This window comes from Thalassophryne amazonica, chromosome 18 (assembly GCF_902500255.1).
Source record: "Thalassophryne amazonica chromosome 18, fThaAma1.1, whole genome shotgun sequence".
In the NCBI taxonomy this organism is placed as follows: Eukaryota; Metazoa; Chordata; class Actinopteri; order Batrachoidiformes; family Batrachoididae; genus Thalassophryne; species Thalassophryne amazonica.
In genome coordinates this window covers 70,498,632-70,520,488 of record NC_047120.1, presented here as the reverse complement: position 1 = coordinate 70,520,488, position 21,857 = coordinate 70,498,632, and the positions used below count along the sequence as shown (strand labels likewise).

The window sequence follows — 21,857 nt, the reverse complement described above, 5'->3', positions numbered from 1 at the left end:
CATGATCCACAAAGAAAAAAAAAGTAAAAATTACTCAATTCTCCGTGTGGAAAGGATATGCTGCATGCAGTGGATGCCGTGCTTGTCAATATTTACATGTAACGCCTTCAGGAAAGAAAAGTGTTTACGGTACATATTTAATCAGAAGTTAAAAAAAAAATCTTTCTAACATATTTCTGTGTAAATATCTCATTACAACATGGAAACCTGTGGCTTATAGACAAGTGCGGCCTATTTATGTACTTTGTTTTGTTTTGTTTTTTTCTCTCTCTTAAAATTGGTGGGTGCGGCTTATATTCAGGTGCACTCTATAGTCTGGAAATCTGTGTGTATGTATACACACACATATATGTATATGTGTGTGTGTATGTATATATATATATATATATATATATATATATACATACATATGTGTGTGTGTGTATATTTGAAAGGATTGGAAATGTTTCAGAGCAGAGTTTTGCTCATTTATAGCATAGATGAAACATTTTGTCACCATCTCCACTCTCACTGTTCTTTAATTCTGGTTTTGCTTTTATTTTTCTGTTTTGTATCTCCGCTCATAATGCGATGTGATGTTCATAAGGCTGATGTCGCAGTTTTTAAAGTCTTTTGAAGCAATGTTTCAAATTGCGTTTAATAATTTGCTGCAATCGTGTTTCCGCCTGGTGAACACTGGCACCTGCTGGGTGGCTCAGGAATGTGCATTACGTCAAATTATGATCTACGAGTTGCTGCAGGTTCTGTATGTGGACTAGCACGTGTTGCTTGTTGTGGGTTTTTATTAACCTTCGAGATGCTGAACCCTAAACACTCATGTTTCGTGTGACCTCTGACCTCAGTGTGAACGGTGGCCAAAGCAGAGAAAAAGTTCAGTTGGATAACTTTGAAGTGATGGGGAGGAGTCACGCTGCAGGTGTCATTGATTCTGCCAGCAGGAGTTGCTTTTCTTTCCTGTGCTTTCTGCCCCCCTCTTCCTCCTTCAGGATTTGGCCACATGAGGATGTTCCTTTGGCGTGCCAGTGCAGTTGCTAGGAGACGATGTGATGCCTGTTAATAACAGCTCTTCCTTTGTGCTGAACCTGTGTTCTGCCTACAGTGCTGGCACAACACACGGCATATTTTACAGGCTGAGCAAGACTCCTCCTGCCAAGCCAAGGCATTCTTTTCAAACGGCCCAGATTTACTCTTCTGTTTTCATTTATCTCTTGGGAGCAGTTAAATTCTCCTGTCAAGATGATGATCATCCCGTTAAATCTCTGATTCGGTATGTGAGCTGGTGTTTGCGGCTCCTAAGCTTTTACCAGAACGAGGTCATTGTTTTGAAATGACATCTCACAGAGCTGCATGTTAAGTTGGTGTTCTTGACGAGACCAAAGTGCTTAATAACAGCCAACAACACAGCTTGTTATGTTTACCTCCATTATAAGTAATGTAGTGGTCCCAAAGTGCAAAATAACAGTTTTTAAAATATCACAATGCTACAAAATAGTTTTATTCTCTTTTGTCTGTACTCTAATAACTTCCCCTCCCCTTCTTATTTTTATATCCTGCTGGCTGTGAGGTCATAAAGAGGGATTTCAAAGTGCACTCTGTGTGTGTGTGCGCGCGAGCATGCGCTCTACAGTTACACTCTATCTTGCACCTGCAATAACTTGAACAAAACTTTTTGCATTTTAACCTAATTTAGGTGGGACATCCTAAACCAGCATATGTTAGACAACTTAAATTTTGAACATGATTGTGTCTCACCAAGAGCCTTTAAGGACCACCCACTTTACTGAACATTGATTATTGTGATTTGTTACTGCATGCCAACTGTAGGGTTTTTTTGTGTGTGTGTGTGTGTGTGGGTGTGAGTGTGGTGGGTTCCAGTATCAGCTGGTTCTTTCATATATCTACCCTAATCAGTCAACTTCTAAAGTGGCAAACACCACTGGGGGGAAAAAAATCATCAGTATTTGGCCAACGTAAATAAACCTTTCATCTTTAAATTTTAAAAGTAGAAATGCCAGTGTTCTATTCCTCCAATCCCGATGTCGTAGCATGAACAACACAGCTGACCTCTTTGGTTTTTTGTTGTTGTTTTTCCGAGTGAAGACAAAAGCCATATTTCACAGGTTTTTCTTGTAATCTATCTGCCAAAGTCATCATTTGGATTAAATGCTGTGGTACAAATTCCCCGTGTATGGAATTTGTTTCAAGGACATCAGTCTGGGCTTCATTTGTTGGCATTGTCATTAATCGCTTACATAACACATGAATAAAATACAGTTTTGTGCAGTAAAACGTGAAATAAAAGGCAAATATTTCCACGAAATTTAAAGTCCGCAAATGTGAAACAAACTGTTGGGTTGCAGGTTGTGCATTTGCACCGCCCATGTTTTGGTTACATACTGACTGAAAGAAACGTATCACATGTTTTGTGTCTTTCTTCTCTTTCCTTTTTGTAGGTCACAGAAGCAGAAAGAAAAGACCCCAATGAGCTCGTTGGTGAGTACACACATACACCTCTGTATCACCGACCCTTATGAGGTTATCGGCTGAGCTGTTTTCTTGACCCACTTCACTTACAGAGGACTTCTCCTCCACCCTTTTGCCTGACAGCTGACTCATGAGGGTGGTACAGGAAGCTGACAGTAGCGTGTATGAGTAATCGTTGACCCACACAGGTGTGTGCCTGTGTTTGGCAGCTGTGAGCGCCAAATCACACAGGATATGAGTGATACGGAGAGTGTTGTTTTCCCCCTCCTTGATTGTCCTCTTCCTGCTGTGGGTCTCTATATGCAGATGAATGCACACTTTATGTGATGCTACACTCACCCCCTCCACCACACAGCCAGATTATCTACTGCCCCCAATTCTAAGTCACAGTGAAGACAAAACTGGTCACAGGCTGTTGAATAGCAACTCTAAACAGTTAAAATAGACTGTATTTCAAGTTGCATTTCTGTCCATGTTGTTTCTTTGTTTTGTTTTTGTTTTTTTTCATGCTCCGTGAATGTTTTGGGCCTTGTCTTCTACCTGGTGCAAAACTAAAATGGCAAAGCAGAGTGAGACAGCACCTACATGTTGTGCCACACAACTGTTGTGTCTGACCTTATGGGCAACTTTCTTGTTGTTGTTGTTATTCCCAGATCCACATTTATATATTTATTCTGTATTTTGTATTTAATTTTGCCGTTGGTTGGAATTCATATGAATAAAATGCAGCTTCAGCTTAAGAGAATATTTAAAATTCAGCAAATAGTTGCCGATGTTATTCGAGGTGGAAACCGCAGTGAGCAGGTGTCCCTGTGCTGGTGTGCATTTGTTTTTATAATGCAGTTGGTTTTAAAAAAATAATAACCAGAGATAATTTGACAGGCAATAACTGCATTTTTACAAATCTTAGTGAAATAAATTTTTCAACTGTAGTATCATCGAAGAGAAAAAATGTCAACAAATTAATATAAAAATGATTTGCCACGTCTTTGCTTTTAAATACTGTCTTGACGTTCAAAAAGTATTTAAAATAAATAAATGTTACCGCTTCTCAGCCACAGAAGAACAGGACATACACCAGAGGGTTTTAGGTTTTAAAGCCACTGTCACTGCTGTGGTGACTCATAGACTTGGACTGAACTCTGGACATTCCTGTTGCCGAGCCGGGCTCCTCTGTCCAGGCTGACAGTAAATGTCACAGTGTGTCCGGCTAAAGGCAGCGCTTTGTCTGTTCGCCAAAAGGACGCACATTGTCTCTCTATGCCCCCCCGGGGTGGAGCACAGACTGTGACTTCTGTCTGTTTTTCATCAGAACAGATGGTAATTTGAGGCAGAATATGAGCTTTTCTGTGTTTATGATTCTGTTTTCATGCTCGTTTTAACTGCTGCTTTTCTGTGAATCTGCAGCTATGTTCCTCAAACTGAGCTGAATAAAGAGAATCCTGTGTCATCAACTCATATCTGAAAATTGTCAGTTAACGAGGAGGTGACAAAGTTTTATTTTGGTGTTGGAGTCACTAAAGGTTTGCACCAGTGCAAAAACCTCTTTATGCATTTAAAAACCACAGTGTGACAATAAATCTGTATTTAACACTGTTATTTAAAGTTTGCAATTAATGCCAGGTTTATGTGCATGCCAAACTGTTAGCGGGCCAAAGAAATTGCACATTATTAGCTTCCACCATCCCCTGAATGCAGCTCCTCTACACTGTTACTGATCAGGATACAACAACAATATGTGCACCAGGACATCCAGGATGTCTCTCCTGAGTCTTCATTATATCAGTTATATATTTCATATGATTATGGAATAGAAGGATAATAATCACGTGACTGCTTGTTCACATTCTGTGTCGCATGATGTGTGTAAGTATATATTATATCTATCCACATCCCCTGGCAAAAATTATGGAATCACCGGCCTCGGAGGATGTTCATTCAGTTGTTTAATTTTGTAGAAAAAAAGCAGATCACAGACATGACACAAAACTAAAGTAATTTTAAATGGCAACTTTCTGGCTTTAAGAAACACTATAAGAAATAGGGAAAAAAATTGTGGCAGTCTTTTTTAGACCAAGCAGAGGGAAAAAAAAATATGGAATCACTCAATTCTGAGGAATAAATTATGGAATCACCCTGCAAATTTTCATCCCCAAAACTAACACCTGCATCAAATCAGACCTGCTCGTTAGTCTGCATTTAAAAAGGAGTGATCACACCTTGGAGAGCTGTTGCACCAAGTGGACTGACATGAATCATGGCTCCAACACGAGAGATGTCAATTGAAACAAAGGAGAGGATTATCAAACTCTTAAAAGAGGGTAAATCATCACGCAATGTTGCAAAAGATGTTGGTTGTTCACAGTCAGCTGTGTCTAAACTCTGGACCACATACAAACAACATAGGAAGGTTGTTAAAGGCAAACATACTGGTAGACCAAGGAAGACATCAAAGCGTCAAGACAGAAAACTTAAAGCAATATGTCTCAAAAATGATGATGAAATCATTTTTCAAGATGATAATGCATCTTGTCACAGAGCAAAAACTGTGAAAACATTCCTTGCAAAAAGACACATAGGGTCAATGTCATGGTCTGCAAATAGTCCGGATCTTAATCCAATTGAAAATCTTTGGTGGAAGTTGAAGAAAATGATCCATGACAAGGCTCCAACCTGCAAAGCTGATCTGGCAACAGCAATCAGAGAAAGTTGGAGCCAGATTGATGAAGAGTACTGTTTGTCACTCATTAAATCCATGACTCAGAGACTGCAAGCTGTTATAAAAGCCAGAGGTGGTGCAAGAAAATACTAGTGATGTGTTGGAGCATTCTTTTGTTTTTCATGATTCCATAATTTTTTCCTCAGAATTGAGTGATTCCATATTTTTTTCCCTCTGCTTGGTCTAAAAAAGTAACCGTTACTGACTGCCACAATTATTTTTTCCTGATTTCTTATAGTGTTTCTTAAAGCCAGAAAGTTGCCATTTGAAATGACTTTAGTTTTGTGTCATGTCTGTGATCTGCTTTTTTTCTACAAAATTAAACAACTGAATGAACATCCTCCGAGGCCGGTGATTCCATAATTTTTGCCAGGGGTTGTATATGATTAGCGGTGTTTGCGGCTCTTGGCAACACCCTCCTGCGTTTTGACCCTGGTGGGAGAAGAAAAACAAATCCCTATTGGCCTAATGAGGAGTCTCCACACATGTGCAGACTGCATGTGCATGGTGAAGTTCAGGGTGACATATCTGGATTTAGACGGGAGCCAGAGAGCAAAGTGAGGGAGCGTCCTGTCTCCACACAAAAACATTTAAAAGTAGACAGGATGTCCAGCAGACAGGATGTCCAGATAAATTTACCCTTGGGGAGCTGGGAATACTTAGGAAGTATTTGTGTTATTAAAAAACTTATATAAAGATTCCAGCAGCAGATGATCAAACATTATATGTTTGATTTGCAAACAACTTTTTGACTTCAGTTTATACTGTGCATTAGTTAAAGCTACAGTGTGTATGATTTGGTGCCATCTACTGGTGAGGTTGCAGATTACATTATGCCATCACCAGTCACTATTTTGTTCACATTTTCTTTTCTTTGGTGATGAGGATGGAAGATCCAAAATATTAAACCCGTACCAGCATGTTCAAATGTTATTGATCACCTGGACCATTGGTTAATAAAGACTTTACTCAGACGTGTGCTCTTGCAAAAACCTCATCAGGGCTATGTTTGAAGAAATGCTGAGAAGGACAACATATGCAGATGTTTGACCGCAGCACTCGGTCATAAAGAAGCTCCTGTATTCATGAATCAGCAGCATGAGGTGGAGCGTTACTCTCCATGTTCCCCGGCGCTGAACTGATCTCATCACTTCAGAAAGTGAGCTTCCCACATCCACTCAAGTCTTTACTTGTGAGTGAATGTCTGCAGGGGCAAGTCTTTGCTTTTGCTCACTTGAAACTCACGGCACTCGCTCTAAGTTACGACTGACGGTGCTGAACGACTGAGGGCTTTCTGTCTGATTGGAATATTGAGTGACACAGAAGAATCCCTGGTCTGCAGTCAGAACAAAAAGTACAGAAAGGAGTCCAAAGGGAGGGGAGAGGAGCCTCCCTGCTTTTTACAAGCCCAAACAGCCACTCCCTGATGGGACGTGCACGCCCCATACCATACTGCACCGCAAACCCACGGACATCAGCAGCATCCTTCATTAGCCACTGTTGTTTTCCAGTTTGTAGCCATATCCCATCATTCTTTTTTATGACATTCAACACTTTCTTCATTGTTTTATTTTTGTATATTTAAAGACTATAACAGAACAAAAAGTGTATGTTTGTTTTTTTGTGTATGGTTGTTAATTTATTTTGTTTTGTTTTACAGCGCTGTTCTCAGAGAAAGTCAGAAACATGTCACCCGATGAGATCAGGATTCCCCCTGAACCCCAGGGACGCTGCTCCAGCCTTCTACAGGTACAAGCACAATACAATCACTGTATCAGATGCAAAACCCAGTAAGTTTTTTTTTTTTTTGAATGGAGAAAAACGCAGTTGAAAATGGAGATTTTAAGGAAACCATATTCGGAAATGCACAGACTTTCATCAATATGAAAAAAGTTTGTTCAGATTCTTTCATAGTTTGCACACTGATGTTCCCCTTGACAGCCAAGTACATGTTGTCCTCAATTAAAAATTTATGTTTTTGGAGATACTGGGTTTTGCATCTGAACTCTTATTTATATATATATATATATATATATATATATATATATATATATATATATATAAACATAAACTATTTGTCATTGACAGTTACAACACTTGCACCATCATGCCTGCAGATGACTTTGTGATCTGTCATGAGAGTAGGGAGCAGAGTGACATGAGTCTGGATAGGTGGCAGTGCGCTCCGGAGAGAAGGGGAATGAAAATCAGTAGGGGCTATACTCAGTACATGTGTGTGTGTGTGAATAAGGTGTAAGGAATCGTGAGATGCAAGAGGTAGAGGTGATGAAGGTAGATGAATTAAAATATTTGGGATCGACTGTTCAAAGTAATGTAGCAGGTGGTAGAAAGGTTTTGGGGGGGGGGGGGGGGGGTGTAATTGTCATTGTGAATGCATATAACAAAATTTTCCCTCTGCATTTAATCTGTTCTAAATCGTGCAGATAGATTTGATCCAACCCATGTTTTTGATGGTGGGAGAAACTGGAGTGGGGCAACATGGTGGATTAGCGGTTAGCACTGATGCCTCACAGCAAGTGTGGGTTCCCTCCAAATGGTCCGGCTTCCTCCACATCCAAAGACATGCAGGTTAGGTGGACTGGAAACTTTAAGTTGTCCGTAGGAGTGAGTGTGAGTATGTTTCTTTGTCTATATGTGACCCTGCAACATACTAGTGTCCTGTCCAGGGTGTTCTCTGTCTCGCCCCCTGTGACTGCTGGGACAGATTCCAGCCTCCTGTGACTCTTAATTGAAGTAACTAGGTATAGAAAATGGAGTAGCTGTAGCACCTGGAGGAAATGGAAAGGAACTGGGCATGGGTGGAATCAAACACGAGACCTTGTTGCTATGAGACCAGCATGCTAACCACTGAGTCACCACACTGTCCGGTGGCAGGAGTGATTTGTGCCAAGGTCTTTAATCCCCTATTGCTCCCGCTGTGTAATGAGCACCTTGTATGGCAGCAGCCTCACATCGGGGTGAATGTGAGGCATTATTGTAAAGTGCTTTGAGCGTCTGATGCAGATGGAAAAGCGTGATATAAATGTAGTCCATTTACCATTTACTGTGGCATCTTTCCACAGAATGAAGACTTCCACTTCCTGTTGCTGTCATTTATGTTTTTATGACTGTTTTTCTTGTGTCAACATGTGAAAGAAACATTTATTCTTGTGATATCTGGATTAAGAGCCAAACGTAGGATTCATGAGTCTTAAAAACAAACAAAACAAAGCATGTTTCAGGTTGAAGTGACTTGAATCACAGTCTGTGGTTGCTCCTCTGTATTTATTCAGGTCTTCGTTTGCTTCTCGTCGACTCCTGCATGTTAAAACATCTGATGGTGTGTGTGGAAACTGTTGCTGTGCGTGGGGGCGTGTCACCCCGTTGTAGGTTTCTGTCATCTTTGGGTCTTGACGCAGTTTCAGCAGCTTCACACCCTGACTGTGGGTTTGAAGATGAGTTTGTTTTTTGTTTTTTTTGCCTTTGGTCGGTTTCCATCTGCTTTTCTTCCTGTTGCTCCGTGAGGAGTTCAGGCAGGTCGGGACACAAAGCCGACTTAGCAGGCGAGCAACTCGGCTGCATCCCCGTCAGGCTGACACTCCCCCACCACTCAGAAAAACAACTGATTCACTTTCAGCACATCAGCCTGGATGTCCCTGCCCTCCAGGTGTGGAGGAGCGTGAAGGATCTGTGAGACCTTAACAAGTCCACTGATTCAGGCAGATTGTGCAAATATTGTGCTGCTTCTTTAGTGTTTTCTTGTCACTTCAACATTGCTGGAATGCACTGGTTTTATTAACATTTCTTAGATTTTTTTCTTTTGCAGTCATCATTGGATGTCAAGATCTCAACGTATTTGTTGGACACCATCGCCTACTTGAGTCTTAGTCATCCTTGTTACACTGGAGTGGTTTGTACTGTTAGATAAGTTCACGTTTGGTGCAATGATAATCCAAACCCAGTGGTGGGCACAGATAACCAAAAAAATAACTTGATAACAGACAATAAGATAACTGAAAAGTTATCTTTGGTAAAGATAAACCGATAAACCACCCAAAAATGTATCGGAAGTTACAGATAATCGATAACCGATAACTTCCGGTGTTGTCTATGGGACATTTGCAGTTACTAAAGAGCTGAAATTAATTTTTAACACGATGCATCAAAAGCGGTGAAAGACCTAAAGAATAAGCAAGAATGTTTGACCATGCTGCCCCCTGCAGGAAGCAGCACAGACAAATCCTAAGAGCACACACGAAATCAACTCTTGACTAATCATAATCATTTTTCTTTCAACATTCTGCCCCTGCTGGAAGCTCTTGTTTACAACAGCGCTCCCACCACAGAGACACACCAAGAGCAGCCATAAGGCCAGCTCCCTATCAATTTTAACACTCCGGTCAGGCGGAGGTCTTGAAAAATAAAGTCATACTAACTTATTGTTTTTTGACAATACTGATAGAATAACTCCATTAATGTCAATTCTGTCATTTGTACAAAATTAAAATATATAACATATATCTTTTAATGTTGAATAAGGCACTAATTCTGAGGTTTTGTAACAAACACAAACCGCAAAGCATTCTGTGTAAAAGTGCTAAACAGTGATTGGTTCAGTAATCCATTATGTAAACCAACACGTTAATGTGATGTGTGTCGTGTGTTGGTTTAAAGATAAATGTGCTTTTGTAAAATATTCCATTTTTATTTGTAAAAACAGGCATTTTTACGGAGCCCTGGAAGTGTCATTGCAATTGCATGTTTTAAAACTTTTATGATGTTGTAAAACGTGCACTCAATATTAGTAAGTAAGTAAGTACATTTATTTATATAGTGCCTTTCACCGACATAAGGCCATGTACACACGTTGTCGGGTATTTGTAAAACCGAATATCTTACCCTTTCAGTTTGGGGAAAAAACTTCATCCACACTACGTTGTTTAAAAAAAAAAATCCATCCACATCGAACCGTATAAATGTGTTGTAATTAGTCTGCCAAACCTTTGGGTGGCGGTACTGATTAAAATTCTATCCAATCAGGAGCCTTATTCTCTTGTCGTCACTTCCACAAAAACTAAAAACATGGCGCCAACCTTGTTCGTGTGGACCGATAAGGAGTCGGAATTACTTCTAACCGTAGTTTTAGAATACAAAGTTAACATATATGCACACAAAAAGCGCCTGGACAATGGACAATACCAGCACTTTGAGAACAGCCATGTACCCAGACGTTTAATACTGCCATGAACACTCCTGGCCAGTAGATGGCAGTAGCGGCCTTGAAAAAATGTCAAACAAAATTCCAGATAATCCGTGTCTGCTACATTTAAGATGCGTGGAATTTAACAAACGCAAATACACTAACGTCTATAAACCCAGAGAATATATTCACGAGAGTTTTAGGCACTAGAGTTTAATGCTGTTATCTGTGGACCCTGAACAATTATCTGTGGACCCTGAACAGAGTGTCTGAAATGCATTTGTCCTGTCGTGAACGTCTGAGATTACCTTATGCTACCCATAATGCATTGCTGCCTGGCACAGCATGTGCTCACAAAACCTTAAAAATTAGCACGTTACTTTAAAACGAAAACATATATCTGATATTTTCACTTTATAAACTTCAGACATGACAATAATTTTAAATAACTTGTCTAAAATGAGTGGTTAAAATTTGAACCATAAGTTAAACATGTATGCCTCTGGATGACTTGGTGACATTGCGATTATATTAGTATGGTGTTAAAGGAAATGACTTTTTTTTGGTCACCAGTTCTCCTTTGCTTACAGACGATAAGAGTGGTTTCTGATTGCAGAGGGTAGAACAACATGCCTATTAGGAAACTTTTAACAGGTAGGTCTCAACAGCTTTAACAGTTGTAAAATGTTTTTCACTGTTCGGCTTAGTTTAGTACGTTATCGGTCTAAGAGTTATCGGACGGTAATTCATCGAAGATAATTAGTCCGATGATGGTTTTTAAATTTATCTAAAAAGATAATCCGATTATGAAAACATTATCTTCGATAATTATCTGTTATCGGAAGTGTGCCCACCACTGTCCAAACCCAGTTAGCATTAGTGGAACTGAGATGGACGTTGTGGACTACTGCAAGTACCTGGGTGTCCACATAGACAACAAACTGGACTGGACTGTGAACACAGACGCTATGTATAACAAAGGTCAGACCCGACTGTACTTCGTCAGTAGACTCAGCTCTTTCAGTGTCTGCAGAAATATGCTGCAGATGTTTTATCACTTGGTGGTCTCCAGCGTTATCTTCTACACTGTTGGGTGCTGACACAGCAGGCTGAAGGCAGCTGACATGAACAAGCTCTTTGGGAGAGCTGGCTCTGTCCTGGGGGTTGAGCTGGAGTCTGTGGGGGAGGTGTCAGAGAGGAGGATGCTGAGGAAGCTGCTCAGCATCATGGACAACACCTCCCACCCCCTGCATTCCACACTGACATCCTGACATCTGTACTCTGGCAAAATAATTTCCTTCTGGTCTCAAGTGCATTTTTGACGTGTCCAACTCCACTTTGCTGTTTACATAACGTTTAATCTGAGTGCAAAGTCAAACGCACGGTGCAAAGGGGTTTTATTCAGTTATGGGTGCATTTTGCATATAATGTGAAATAAACCAATCGGAGGCAGGTGCAGCACTTTGGTAGTTAGATAGTGAACCCAGACATGAGAGGTTTTCTGGCCAGGAAACTGGCCTGTGGGCAAAGCATGGGAGAGTGTGAGCAGATCATTTACAGGAGCATCAGCTCCCTGAGGTGAAGCAGGCGAACACCTCCTTCACACAACACTTCCTTCTCCTCCACCTCCAGTGGGGCACAGACCGCCCCCGCCCTTCCACACACCCAGGAGGACCAAAGCTCTGGTACAAACCAGAGTTGTTTTTGTCTTTGTATTTAGCAGGATTCTCTTTTTCTATCTTGTTCCTTGTGGGGCTTTTCCCCCTCTTCTCTGGATGTCATGCAGTATTTACAGTCAAAGGTTTTGCCAGCTTCTTGTGGCTCTTCGAGCCACTTTGTCAAGTGTTTCCTAGAGGTGTTATGAACTTTTTATACAGTGGCTGTGTTCACCTGACCATATAGAACATGGAGGAACTTCGAAATGCTCACACGGTGCTGAGGTTTAATGTCCTCAGACTGAGAGGGACCTCTGGTCCGTTCACCCTTCTGACTTGTTTTGTGATAGGAGAGGATCCTAAAGCAGTATGAAAGGAAGCTCCGAGGAGATTGGGACACAAACAGCCACATCCAGAACAAGAAGGAATTCAGAAATCCGAGGTATGCAGCTTTGCAGAGGAGTGCACACGAACCAACAAACGCATGGAGTGCAGTCAACACATCATATCACATCCACTCTGGATTTTTGGTGTAGAGCTCATTTGTTTATTTATTTTCAGCTTAATTGTAAATGTTTCTGAAGAGTTCATGAGCTCGTGCTTTGGTTGTCTTTCAGTATTTATGAGAAGCTCATTCAGTTTTGTGGTATAGATGAGTTGGGCACCAACTATCCTAAGGACATGTTCGACCCTCACGGCTGGTCAGAAGACTCTTACTATGAAGCTCTTGGTGAGTTTGTTTGTTCTTCACTTCTCTAAAGCTGAAGCCCAACACTCATTTATCTGTTTTGTCATTTCAGCCAAAGCCCAAAAGGTGGAGATGGACAAACTGGAGAAAGCCAAGAAAGAGCGGACGAAGGTGAGACCAATGCGAACAAAACATTACTGAAGCATCTCTGAGTGTCAGGGGGCAAATCTGTACCAGCTGTGTTTAATTCAACTTTTATGTTCTGCGTCAGACTCTGGCAGAAACCATCACTGCCAGATTCAGCTCTTGTTTCAGCCGAGGCTCGTCCCTGTGTAGTGTTACAGGTGAAACGAGCCTCATACAGTCGACCAGACAAATATGCCCCAGTCAGTAGATCGGCCTGCAAATGATGCCAAGTCTGGTCCAAATTGAACTTTCTGAGCTGCAAATAATAACTTGTTTCTGTCAGTGACTATTTATTCCTTTATTTTCACAAGTGACTATAAAACGTCAGAAGAAAAATTTGTAACATTGTTGTAACTAATGTTTCATTGCTTCATCAGTCTGACTCAGTCAACACACAGAGCAAAACTTTTAAACATAAGAATATTTACATGAGTTGAAAGATGTAATGCTCCTTTCAACTCATGCAAATATTTTTACCACTGCATTTAAAAAATTTATGCTTTGCAAAAAACTCTATTCTTTGATTCCTGGGAAAGTCCTACATAAATAGTTGTTGTTGAAACAGCATGTGATTTTTCTACAACCCGAATTCCACTGAAGTTTGGACGTTGTGTAAAATGTAAATAAAAACAGAATACAATGATTTTCAAATCCTCTTCAACCTATATTCAATTGAATACACCACAAAGACAAGATATTTAATGTTCAAACTGATAAACTTTATTGTTTTTGTGCAAATATTTGCTCATTTTGAAATGGATGCCTGCAACACGTTTCAAAAAAGCTGGGACTGTGGTATGTTTACCACCGTGTTACATCACCTTTCCTTCTAACAACACTCAAGCATTTGGGAACTGGGGACACTAATTGTTGAAGCTTTGTAGGTGGAATTCTTTCCCATTCTTGCTTGATGTACGACTTCAGTTGTTCAACAGTCCAGGGTCTCCGTTGTATTTTGCGCTTCATAATGTGCCACACATTTTCAATGGGCGACAGGTCTGGACTGCAGGCAGGCCAGTCTAGTACCCGCACTCTTTTACTACGAAGCCACGCTGTTGTAATACGTGCAGAATGTGGCTTGGCATTGTCTTGCTGAAATAAGCAGGGACATCCCTCAAAAAGACGTTGCTTGCATGGCAGCATGTCTTGCTCCAAAACCTGGATGTACCGTTCAGCATTGATGGTGCCATCACAGATGTGTAAGTTGTCCATCCCATGGGCACTAACACACCCCCATACCATCACAGATGCTGGCTTTTGAACTTTGTGCTGGTAACAGTCTGGATGGTCTTTTACCTCTTTTGTCCGGAGGACACGACGTCCATGATTTCCAAAAACAATTTGAAATGTGGACTCATCAGACCACAGCACACTTTTCCACTCTGTGTCTGTCCATTCAAATGAGCTCGGGCCCAGAGAAGGCGGCTGTGTTTCTGGATGTTGTTGCTGTTTGGCTTTCACTTTGCATGGTAAAGTTTTAACTTGCACTTGTAGATGTAGCGACAAACTGTGTTAACTGACAATGGTTTTCTGAAGTGTTCCTGAGCCCACGCTGTAAGATCTTTTACACAATGATGTCGGTTTTTAATCCAGTGCCGCCTGAGGGATCGAAAGTCACAGGCATTCAGTGTTGGTTTTCAGCCTTGCTGCTTGCGTGTAGAAAGTTCTCCAGATTCTCTGAATCTTCTGATTATATTATGGACTGTAGATGATGGAATCCCTAAATTCCTTGCAATTGAACTTGAGAAACATTGTTCTTAAACTGTTGGACTATTTTTTCACGCAGTTGTTCACAAAGTGGTGATCCTCACCCCATCTTTGCTTGTGAACGGCTGAGCCTTTTGGGGACGCTCCTTTTATACCCAATCATGACACTCACCTGTTTCCAGTGAACCTGTTCACCTGTGGAATGTTCCAAATAGGTGTTCTTTGAGCAGTCATCAACTTTCCCAGTCTTTTGTTGCCCCGTCCCAACTTTTTTGAAACGTGTTGCAGGCATCCATTTCAAAATGAGCAAATATTTGCACAAAAACAATAAAGTTTATCAGTTTGAACATTAAATATCTTGTCTTTGTGGTGTATTCAGTTGAATATAGGTTGAAGAGGGAGGATTTGCAAATCATTGCATTCTGCTTTTATTTACATTTCACACAATGTCCCAACTTCATTGGAATTGGGGTTGTGTATATATATATAATTATAATCGTGTTTATTTTTTCTTTCAATAATGTAATTTTCCATGAATAAAAAGGAACAGAAAGAAGATAAATCTTGTATTTGCTGCTCCTTATAACAAAATTAAAAATAAATAAATAAAAAGAGAAATAAATTTTTCTTAAGTTCCAACCCAAATGCCGTCTCCTCAGCTCCTCCTCATATACAAGTTGCAGGACCTCCCAAACTATCCATCCATCCATTTTCTTCCGCTTTATCGGAGTTGGGTCGCGGGAAGCAGCAGCTCAAGCAAAGCTGCCCAGACCTCCCGATCTACACACACCTCCCCCAGCTCCCCCAGGGGAACCCCAAGGCGTTCCCAAGCCAGCCGAGAGATGTAGTCCCTCCAGTGTGTCCTGGATCTTCCCCGGGGTCTCCTCCCAATGGGGCGTGCCTGGAACACCTCTCCAGCGAGGCGTCCAGGGGGCATCCGGAAAAGATGCCCGAGCCACCTCAACTGACTCCTTTCGATGTGGAGGAGCAGTGGCTCAACTCCGAGCTCCTCCCGAGTGACCGAGCTCCTCACCCTATCTCTAAGGGAGCGCCCAGCCACCCTGCTGAGGAAACTCATCTCGGCCGCTTTTACTCGCGATCTCGTTCTTTCGGTCATGAGCGAAATCTCATGACCATGGGTGAGGATCGGAATGTAGATTGATCGGTAAATCGAGAGCTTTGCCCCCCTACTCAGCTCTCTCTTCACCACGATGGTCCGATACAGCGACCGCATCACTGCAGATGCTGCACCTCCCAAACTAATAAACAAAAATCCTTGACTTATATTCTGGAAAATACAGTTTGTTTGCTTGTTTGTTTTTTAAATAAAATTCTCTGTTTTAAGTCACTATAAATTGAACATCTTTGGGCTTTGAACTACTAGTTTAATAAACCTTACTTGTGTTAAGCGCCTTGAGGCAACTTTATTGTGATTTGGCACTATATAAATGAAATAAATTGAAATTGAAAACAATTTTCACATCAGTTCTAGAAACTTGATAGTTTAAGTTCCCCCAGACCCCTCCCATTGTCGGTACCTGCGGCCTGTCAGGCCAATACAGTGGCAGAGGAAACCATGCTGACACTAACAAAGCAGGTTTCACGTGCAGCGGCTTTGTTCTTGCTGTGTTGCATTTGTTGACAGAGCGACAATTGTTTGCCAGCCTAAAAATGCTTTAATGGTGCAAAATTTTATGAACCTCTTTGACAGTACTGTTGTGCAATAACAATGATGGAACACAGCAGGCTACTTCTGGACATTCCTCAGCTGTGTCTCACTTAAGGGTTTAGAGATATTTAATCACTACCAGAGGTAATGGGCGTGTCTGAGGAACACGGTGTAAAAACATGACACACGCTGCCATCACGCCTGACTTACAGCGTGGACGTGAATGAACTTGCACCCTCAGGAGCTGCTCCTTTATCCTCTGTGAGGTGTAGTCCCTACACCGTTTCAAGACCAAAAGTTTACTTCACAAAGTACCTTGTTGTGATTTGGTGCTATATCAATGAAAATAAATTGAAATTTGAATATATAGTTGGATAATGTTCTTATTTCCTTTAGTCCGCTCATACGGTGCATCCAGAAAGTGTTCACAGCACGTCACTTTTCCACATTTTATGTTACAACCTTATTCCTAAATGGATGAAATTCATTTTCCCCTCAAATTCTACACAAAATACCCCATAATGAAAATGTGAAAGTTTTTGTTGTTGTGATTGTTTTGATTTTTTCAAATTTATTTAAAAAAAAACAAAAAAAAACAAAACTAAGAAATCATGTGTACATAAGTATTCACAGTCTTTGCCGTGAAGCTCAACATTGAGCTCTAGGTGCTCCTGTTTCCACTGATCATCCTTGAGATGTTTCTACAGCTTAACTGGAGTCCACCTGGGGTTAATTCAGTTGATTGGACATGATTTGGAAAGACACACACCTGTCTACATCAGAGTTGAAGTGATTAAATGAAATTGAATGTTGTGAAAGTGTAGGAACACGGACCCACAACAGGGGGCGCAAATGAACGGACAATGGAGGAAGTCAAATAACAACGCTTTACTGTTGTGAATAAGCACAACAAACACGGCAGATCACAATAGTAAGCAATGAAGTCAATTCACAAAAATGTGTCACGTGGGCAGGCTCGAAGATAAGAGACGTCCGTCCAAGCAGAACCGGAACCACACGATTTCCTCCGCCACCGAACCCCGGGAATACTGGAGCCAGCCAAGTCCCGAACCTCCCAGGTGGCCACTGCCTCCGCTTGTCGGATCTGGTACTGCTGGCGAGGAACAAAAACAGTTAGATGTGGATGCGTTTGCACCCAGCAACACGTATGGTGGGAAAACCACCTCCACCTCTCATCAGAAACTGGTAAGTGCAGGAGTGTGAGTACTTATCAAAGAGGTAGGGAAAAAGTCCAACACAGTCTCCAGCTGTAAATACTGTCTGCTATTAAACACACAAAGCAACAAAGTATTATTGTCGGGAAGATAACACAATCGGCTGAGCACTTACCTCCTAGGTAGAGCGATATCTCGGCAACGAGGGTGGAGATGTCGTCTTGCTGATATACTACTGAAGATCAGATGATTGGTGACAGCTGTCGTAGGTGATAAGTGACAGCTGTCACCCCGGCTGCTCCTGTGAGGCGGCAGCGCCCTCTTGTGCCTGGAGCCCGCACTCCAGCAGGGTGTCCTCTGGTGGTGGTGGGCCAGCAGTACCTCCTCTTCAGCGGCCCACACAACATGAATTAGATTAGATTAGATTAAAGGACAATTAATTTTGGATTAGATTAGATTCAGTTGATTTTTGTTTGGATTAGATTAATTAGATTAAACTGATTTTTGTTTGGATTAGATTAGATTAAATGATTAAACGATTAAATTTGATTAAACTTTATTCATGATATGTATGTGCATATGTGAATGATGAAATATGTGAAGAAGCTAACAGATTGTTCATTTTGAAACATTTATTATAAGGTAAACTATATGTACACTGTACAAGAAGTCAGGCATATTTACATTTAGTTTTCAATATCATCAGATACATAACATTGGAGACTTAAACAACTACTAAACGTGGAGTCTTCAATCATTATCGCCATCACGATCAGTCTTCAACAACATGAAACGTCAGATATATAACATTAGGGAGTTTACTACATAATACATATCACATACAGTCATCACTAACACAAGAGTGTCTCACTCAACCAGTTCACAACTGACATCGAGTAAGCAAGGGAGTCTTTGATCATAATCACCATCATAATACAGTCTTCAGTCACCACTAATACAGTGTCTTATTCAGCCAGTTCACAACCTAAGCATCACTTCTTCATACACCTAACTTCCTTCCAGTTGCACTTGACAAACATAAGTGCTTGGAAGACAGAGTCACTGAGTCAGCACCTCTCAGGCCTGAAGATCTTCCCCACCACTGAGAAAACCCTCTCCACTGGAGCTGATGTGGCAGGGATGCACAGGTATTGCTGGGTGACCTTGGCCAGGTGTGGATACCTGCCCTCCTTGACCTTCCAGTAGGAGAGTGGATCCTTGTCCATGCACAACGGGTTCATGCAACTAGTCGATGACTTCTTGGTGGGCTGGACCTCTTTTGTTGAGTTTGTCATGCATGTTTACATTTGAAGGGTGAGTTAAGTGGCCTCTTTTGTTCTTTAATAACTGGTGTTTGTATGGCACTTGTGTCATCACCCTGACATTGTGATATTGTTTGGAGATAGGAATGGATAAGATGAGTAGATTGTTTTGCTGGGTAGATGGGAGGGAGAGAGGTGCTTTCTTTGTTGCAAGAAGATAGGTGGAAAGATGGTATTGTCCTCAATTGAGATATGTTTACATGGTAATTGTGCTATCACCCTGTTTTGAGAAACCTGCAAGGGTTGGCTTTGTTGTGTGAAGGGACTGAGATGTGACAAGTTTGCTTGAATTGATCTGACAACATATCAACTTGTATATAGAAGGCACTTTTGTAAGATTGTGGATTTTAATCAAAATGTAATCACATTTTAATCCAAAATTTTGGATTAGATTAAATCATACGAAAAAAAAAAAAAGATTAAATAATCTAATCGTAATCTAATCCAAATTTTGGATTTCGATTAAATTGACTTCAACTCTGGTCTACATATAAGGTCCCACATTTGACAGTCCAGGGCACAAACCAAGCATGAAGTCAAAGAATGTCTGTAGACCTCTGAGACAGGATTGTATGGTGGCACAAATCTGGGGAAGGGGCACAGAAAACATTTCTGCTGCTTTGAAGGTCCCAGTGAGCACAGTGGCCTCCATTATCTGTAAATGGAAGAAGTTCAGATCCACCAGGACTCTTCCTAGAGCTGGACACCCGTCTAAACTGAGTGACCAGGAGAGAAGGGCCTTAGTCAGGGAGGTGACCAAGAACCTGATGGTCACTCTGTCAGAGCTCCAGCATTCCTCTGTGGAGAGGAGGAGAACCTTCCGATGGACAAACCATCTCTGCAGCAATCCCCCAATCAGGCCTGTATGGTAAGAGCAGCCAGATGGAAGCCAGTCCTTAGTAAAAGGCATATGGCAGCCCACCTGGAGTTTGAAAAAAGGCCCTGAAGGACTCTCGACCAGGAGAAACAAAATTCTCTGGTCTGATGAGACACAGATTGAACTCTTTGGCGTCATGTTTGAGGAGAACCAGGCACCATCCTACAGTGAAGCATGGTGGTGGCAGCATCACGCTGTGGGGATGTTATATAATACATTTTGAGGGAATAAATGACTCCATTTTGGAATGAAGACTGTAGCACAGGGGTGGCCAAGTTCGGTCCCCGAGACCCACATTCCATGACACTCTTAGTTTGTCTCTCTGCTCCCAACACACCTGAATCCAATGAAAGACTCGTTAATGAGCCTTTCATTGGATTCAGGTGTGTTGGAGCAGAGAGACACTAGAGTGTCAGGAATGTGGGTCTCGGGGACCGAACTTGGCCACCCCTGCTGTAGCATAAAACATGGAAAAAGTGAAGTACTGTGAATACTTCCTGGATGCTCTGTATATGTTTGATTTGTCTATCACGAGGCAAACGTAGCCTCTGCTAACATGAACAAGTAAAGCAAGTCTGTTCTCAGTTCCTGTCTTTTTAAGTGAATGATAAAAGTTACAAAATCTTGCACCAAGCAAACATATTATAAAACACAGACTCTGTGAGCTACTAGCTTCCCGCCATCACATCTTTGCTTGTTTCCAGTACGAAGCTAAATTCTGCTGCATTCTCTGGACCCCGCAAGTAACACGTGACAGTGATTAAATTCCGTGCCGCTGTTTTCGTCTAAAGAAAACCCTTCTGCACATGAGCGTTCAGAGACTTGTTCTCATGGTTAACGTCATCAGGTGACTTCAAGAAATGATGTCACGGGTCCCAATCTTCTGCATCTCTTTCAGATTGAGTTTGTCACGGGGACAAAGAAAGGAACCAACCCGTCCACCACAGCAGCTCCCACCACCAGCAGCACCACCACCACCACGGCTGCAGGTAAACTTCTAAACAAACACTCCACATGGGAAACCACCGGCTGCCAAGTTCAGTCAGCTCAGTAAATGTGTGACGAGCTGAGCCGTTCTCCTGACACCGTGCAGGAAACATTGACCCAGAATGCATTACATCATTAACATCCAGGGCTGTTTTTTACTGGCAAAAACACTTCCTGTCACATTAGAACGCTGACTGTTTTCACTGAGCTTGTTACGTGTTACTTTTACACGTTAGGTCAGAGTTTGTTGTCATGATGGACGTCTGCTTCCTCGTCCACCTTGAACTTTTTTCAAATTCAGATGTTGTTGCTTTGGGTGAACCTGTTCTGTAAAATACAGGAGAAAACTTCAGTCACGTCCGCGCTGATCGCAGTCTCCTGCCCTTTCTTCCCTTCCATCAGCAGACGCCCAGAAGAGGAAAAGTAAGTGGGACTCTGCCATCCCCGTGACGCTGGCCCAGCCCACCCTCATCACCACGACTGCCACCCTGCCGGCCGTCGTCTCCGTGACGACCACTGTCAGCGGCACCAAGACCACGGTCATCTCTGCGGTCGGTACCATCCTGAAAAAAGCCAAACAGTGAGCACGTGAAGCCCGACTGACAAAACGACTCTGAAAGATGGAGAGACTGTTTCCTCTGAGTGAAAACACTCGTGAACTTTGTTTAAAAAAACAAAATAATAACATGGCGGGTGCAGCGCTCACATCAGTGAAACAGCAGTTTGAACACGTTGAATGGATAAAGTCGCGTCTTGCACGTACTCGCTGCCTCCCGCCTGTTGTGCGTCCACATCTGATTCAGCGGCAGCAGTTGCTAATTTAAAGCAGGTGATTAGCAAGATGGTGATACTGCCTGGAAAATAGGAAATGTGGGAATTTTGTGTTTTTCTTTCTATAGTTTTGCTGCAGTATTTTCATGTTCATACTACACACATACCCCCCCCCCCCCCCCCCCCCACACACACACACACACAAAAAACAGCATCTTGTCAGGTTTTATTTCCTTTATACATGTACACATATGTATGAGTACTACAGTAATTAAATGTATCATTGTGACATTGAAAACTTTAACAAATGGCAAAGATACTTCAGCACGAGTACCACTGTGCACTTAGTGTATATTTCTCAGTGGTTCTCTCTCATGGACCCGTTCACACTTCACTGAACGGTGCCCCCCCCCAACT

The 21,857-nt window shown here is 41.8% G+C and overlaps 1 protein-coding gene across 4 annotated transcripts in view; it reads left to right on the top strand.

Annotated features, from left to right (window-relative positions):
- Positions 1–21,642, top strand: part of sap30bp (SAP30 binding protein) — a 34,984-nt gene extending 13,342 nt beyond the window's left edge. For 3 of the 4 annotated variants that reach the window (XM_034193871.1, XM_034193868.1, XM_034193870.1), the window contains 7 exons: positions 2,454–2,493; positions 6,864–6,952; positions 12,409–12,500; positions 12,676–12,788; positions 12,859–12,917; positions 20,581–20,671; positions 21,072–21,642. In XM_034193871.1, the coding sequence (XP_034049762.1) occupies positions 2,454–2,493; positions 6,864–6,952; positions 12,409–12,500; positions 12,676–12,788; positions 12,859–12,917; positions 20,581–20,671; positions 21,072–21,253 (666 nt within the window). In that variant the 3' untranslated portion in view covers positions 21,254–21,642. The remainder of the gene's footprint in view (positions 1–2,453; positions 2,494–6,863; positions 6,953–12,408; positions 12,501–12,675; positions 12,789–12,858; positions 12,918–20,580; positions 20,672–21,071) is intronic. The other variant, XM_034193869.1, reaches the window with a different exon arrangement.
- Positions 21,643–21,857: the final 215 nt, after the last annotated feature.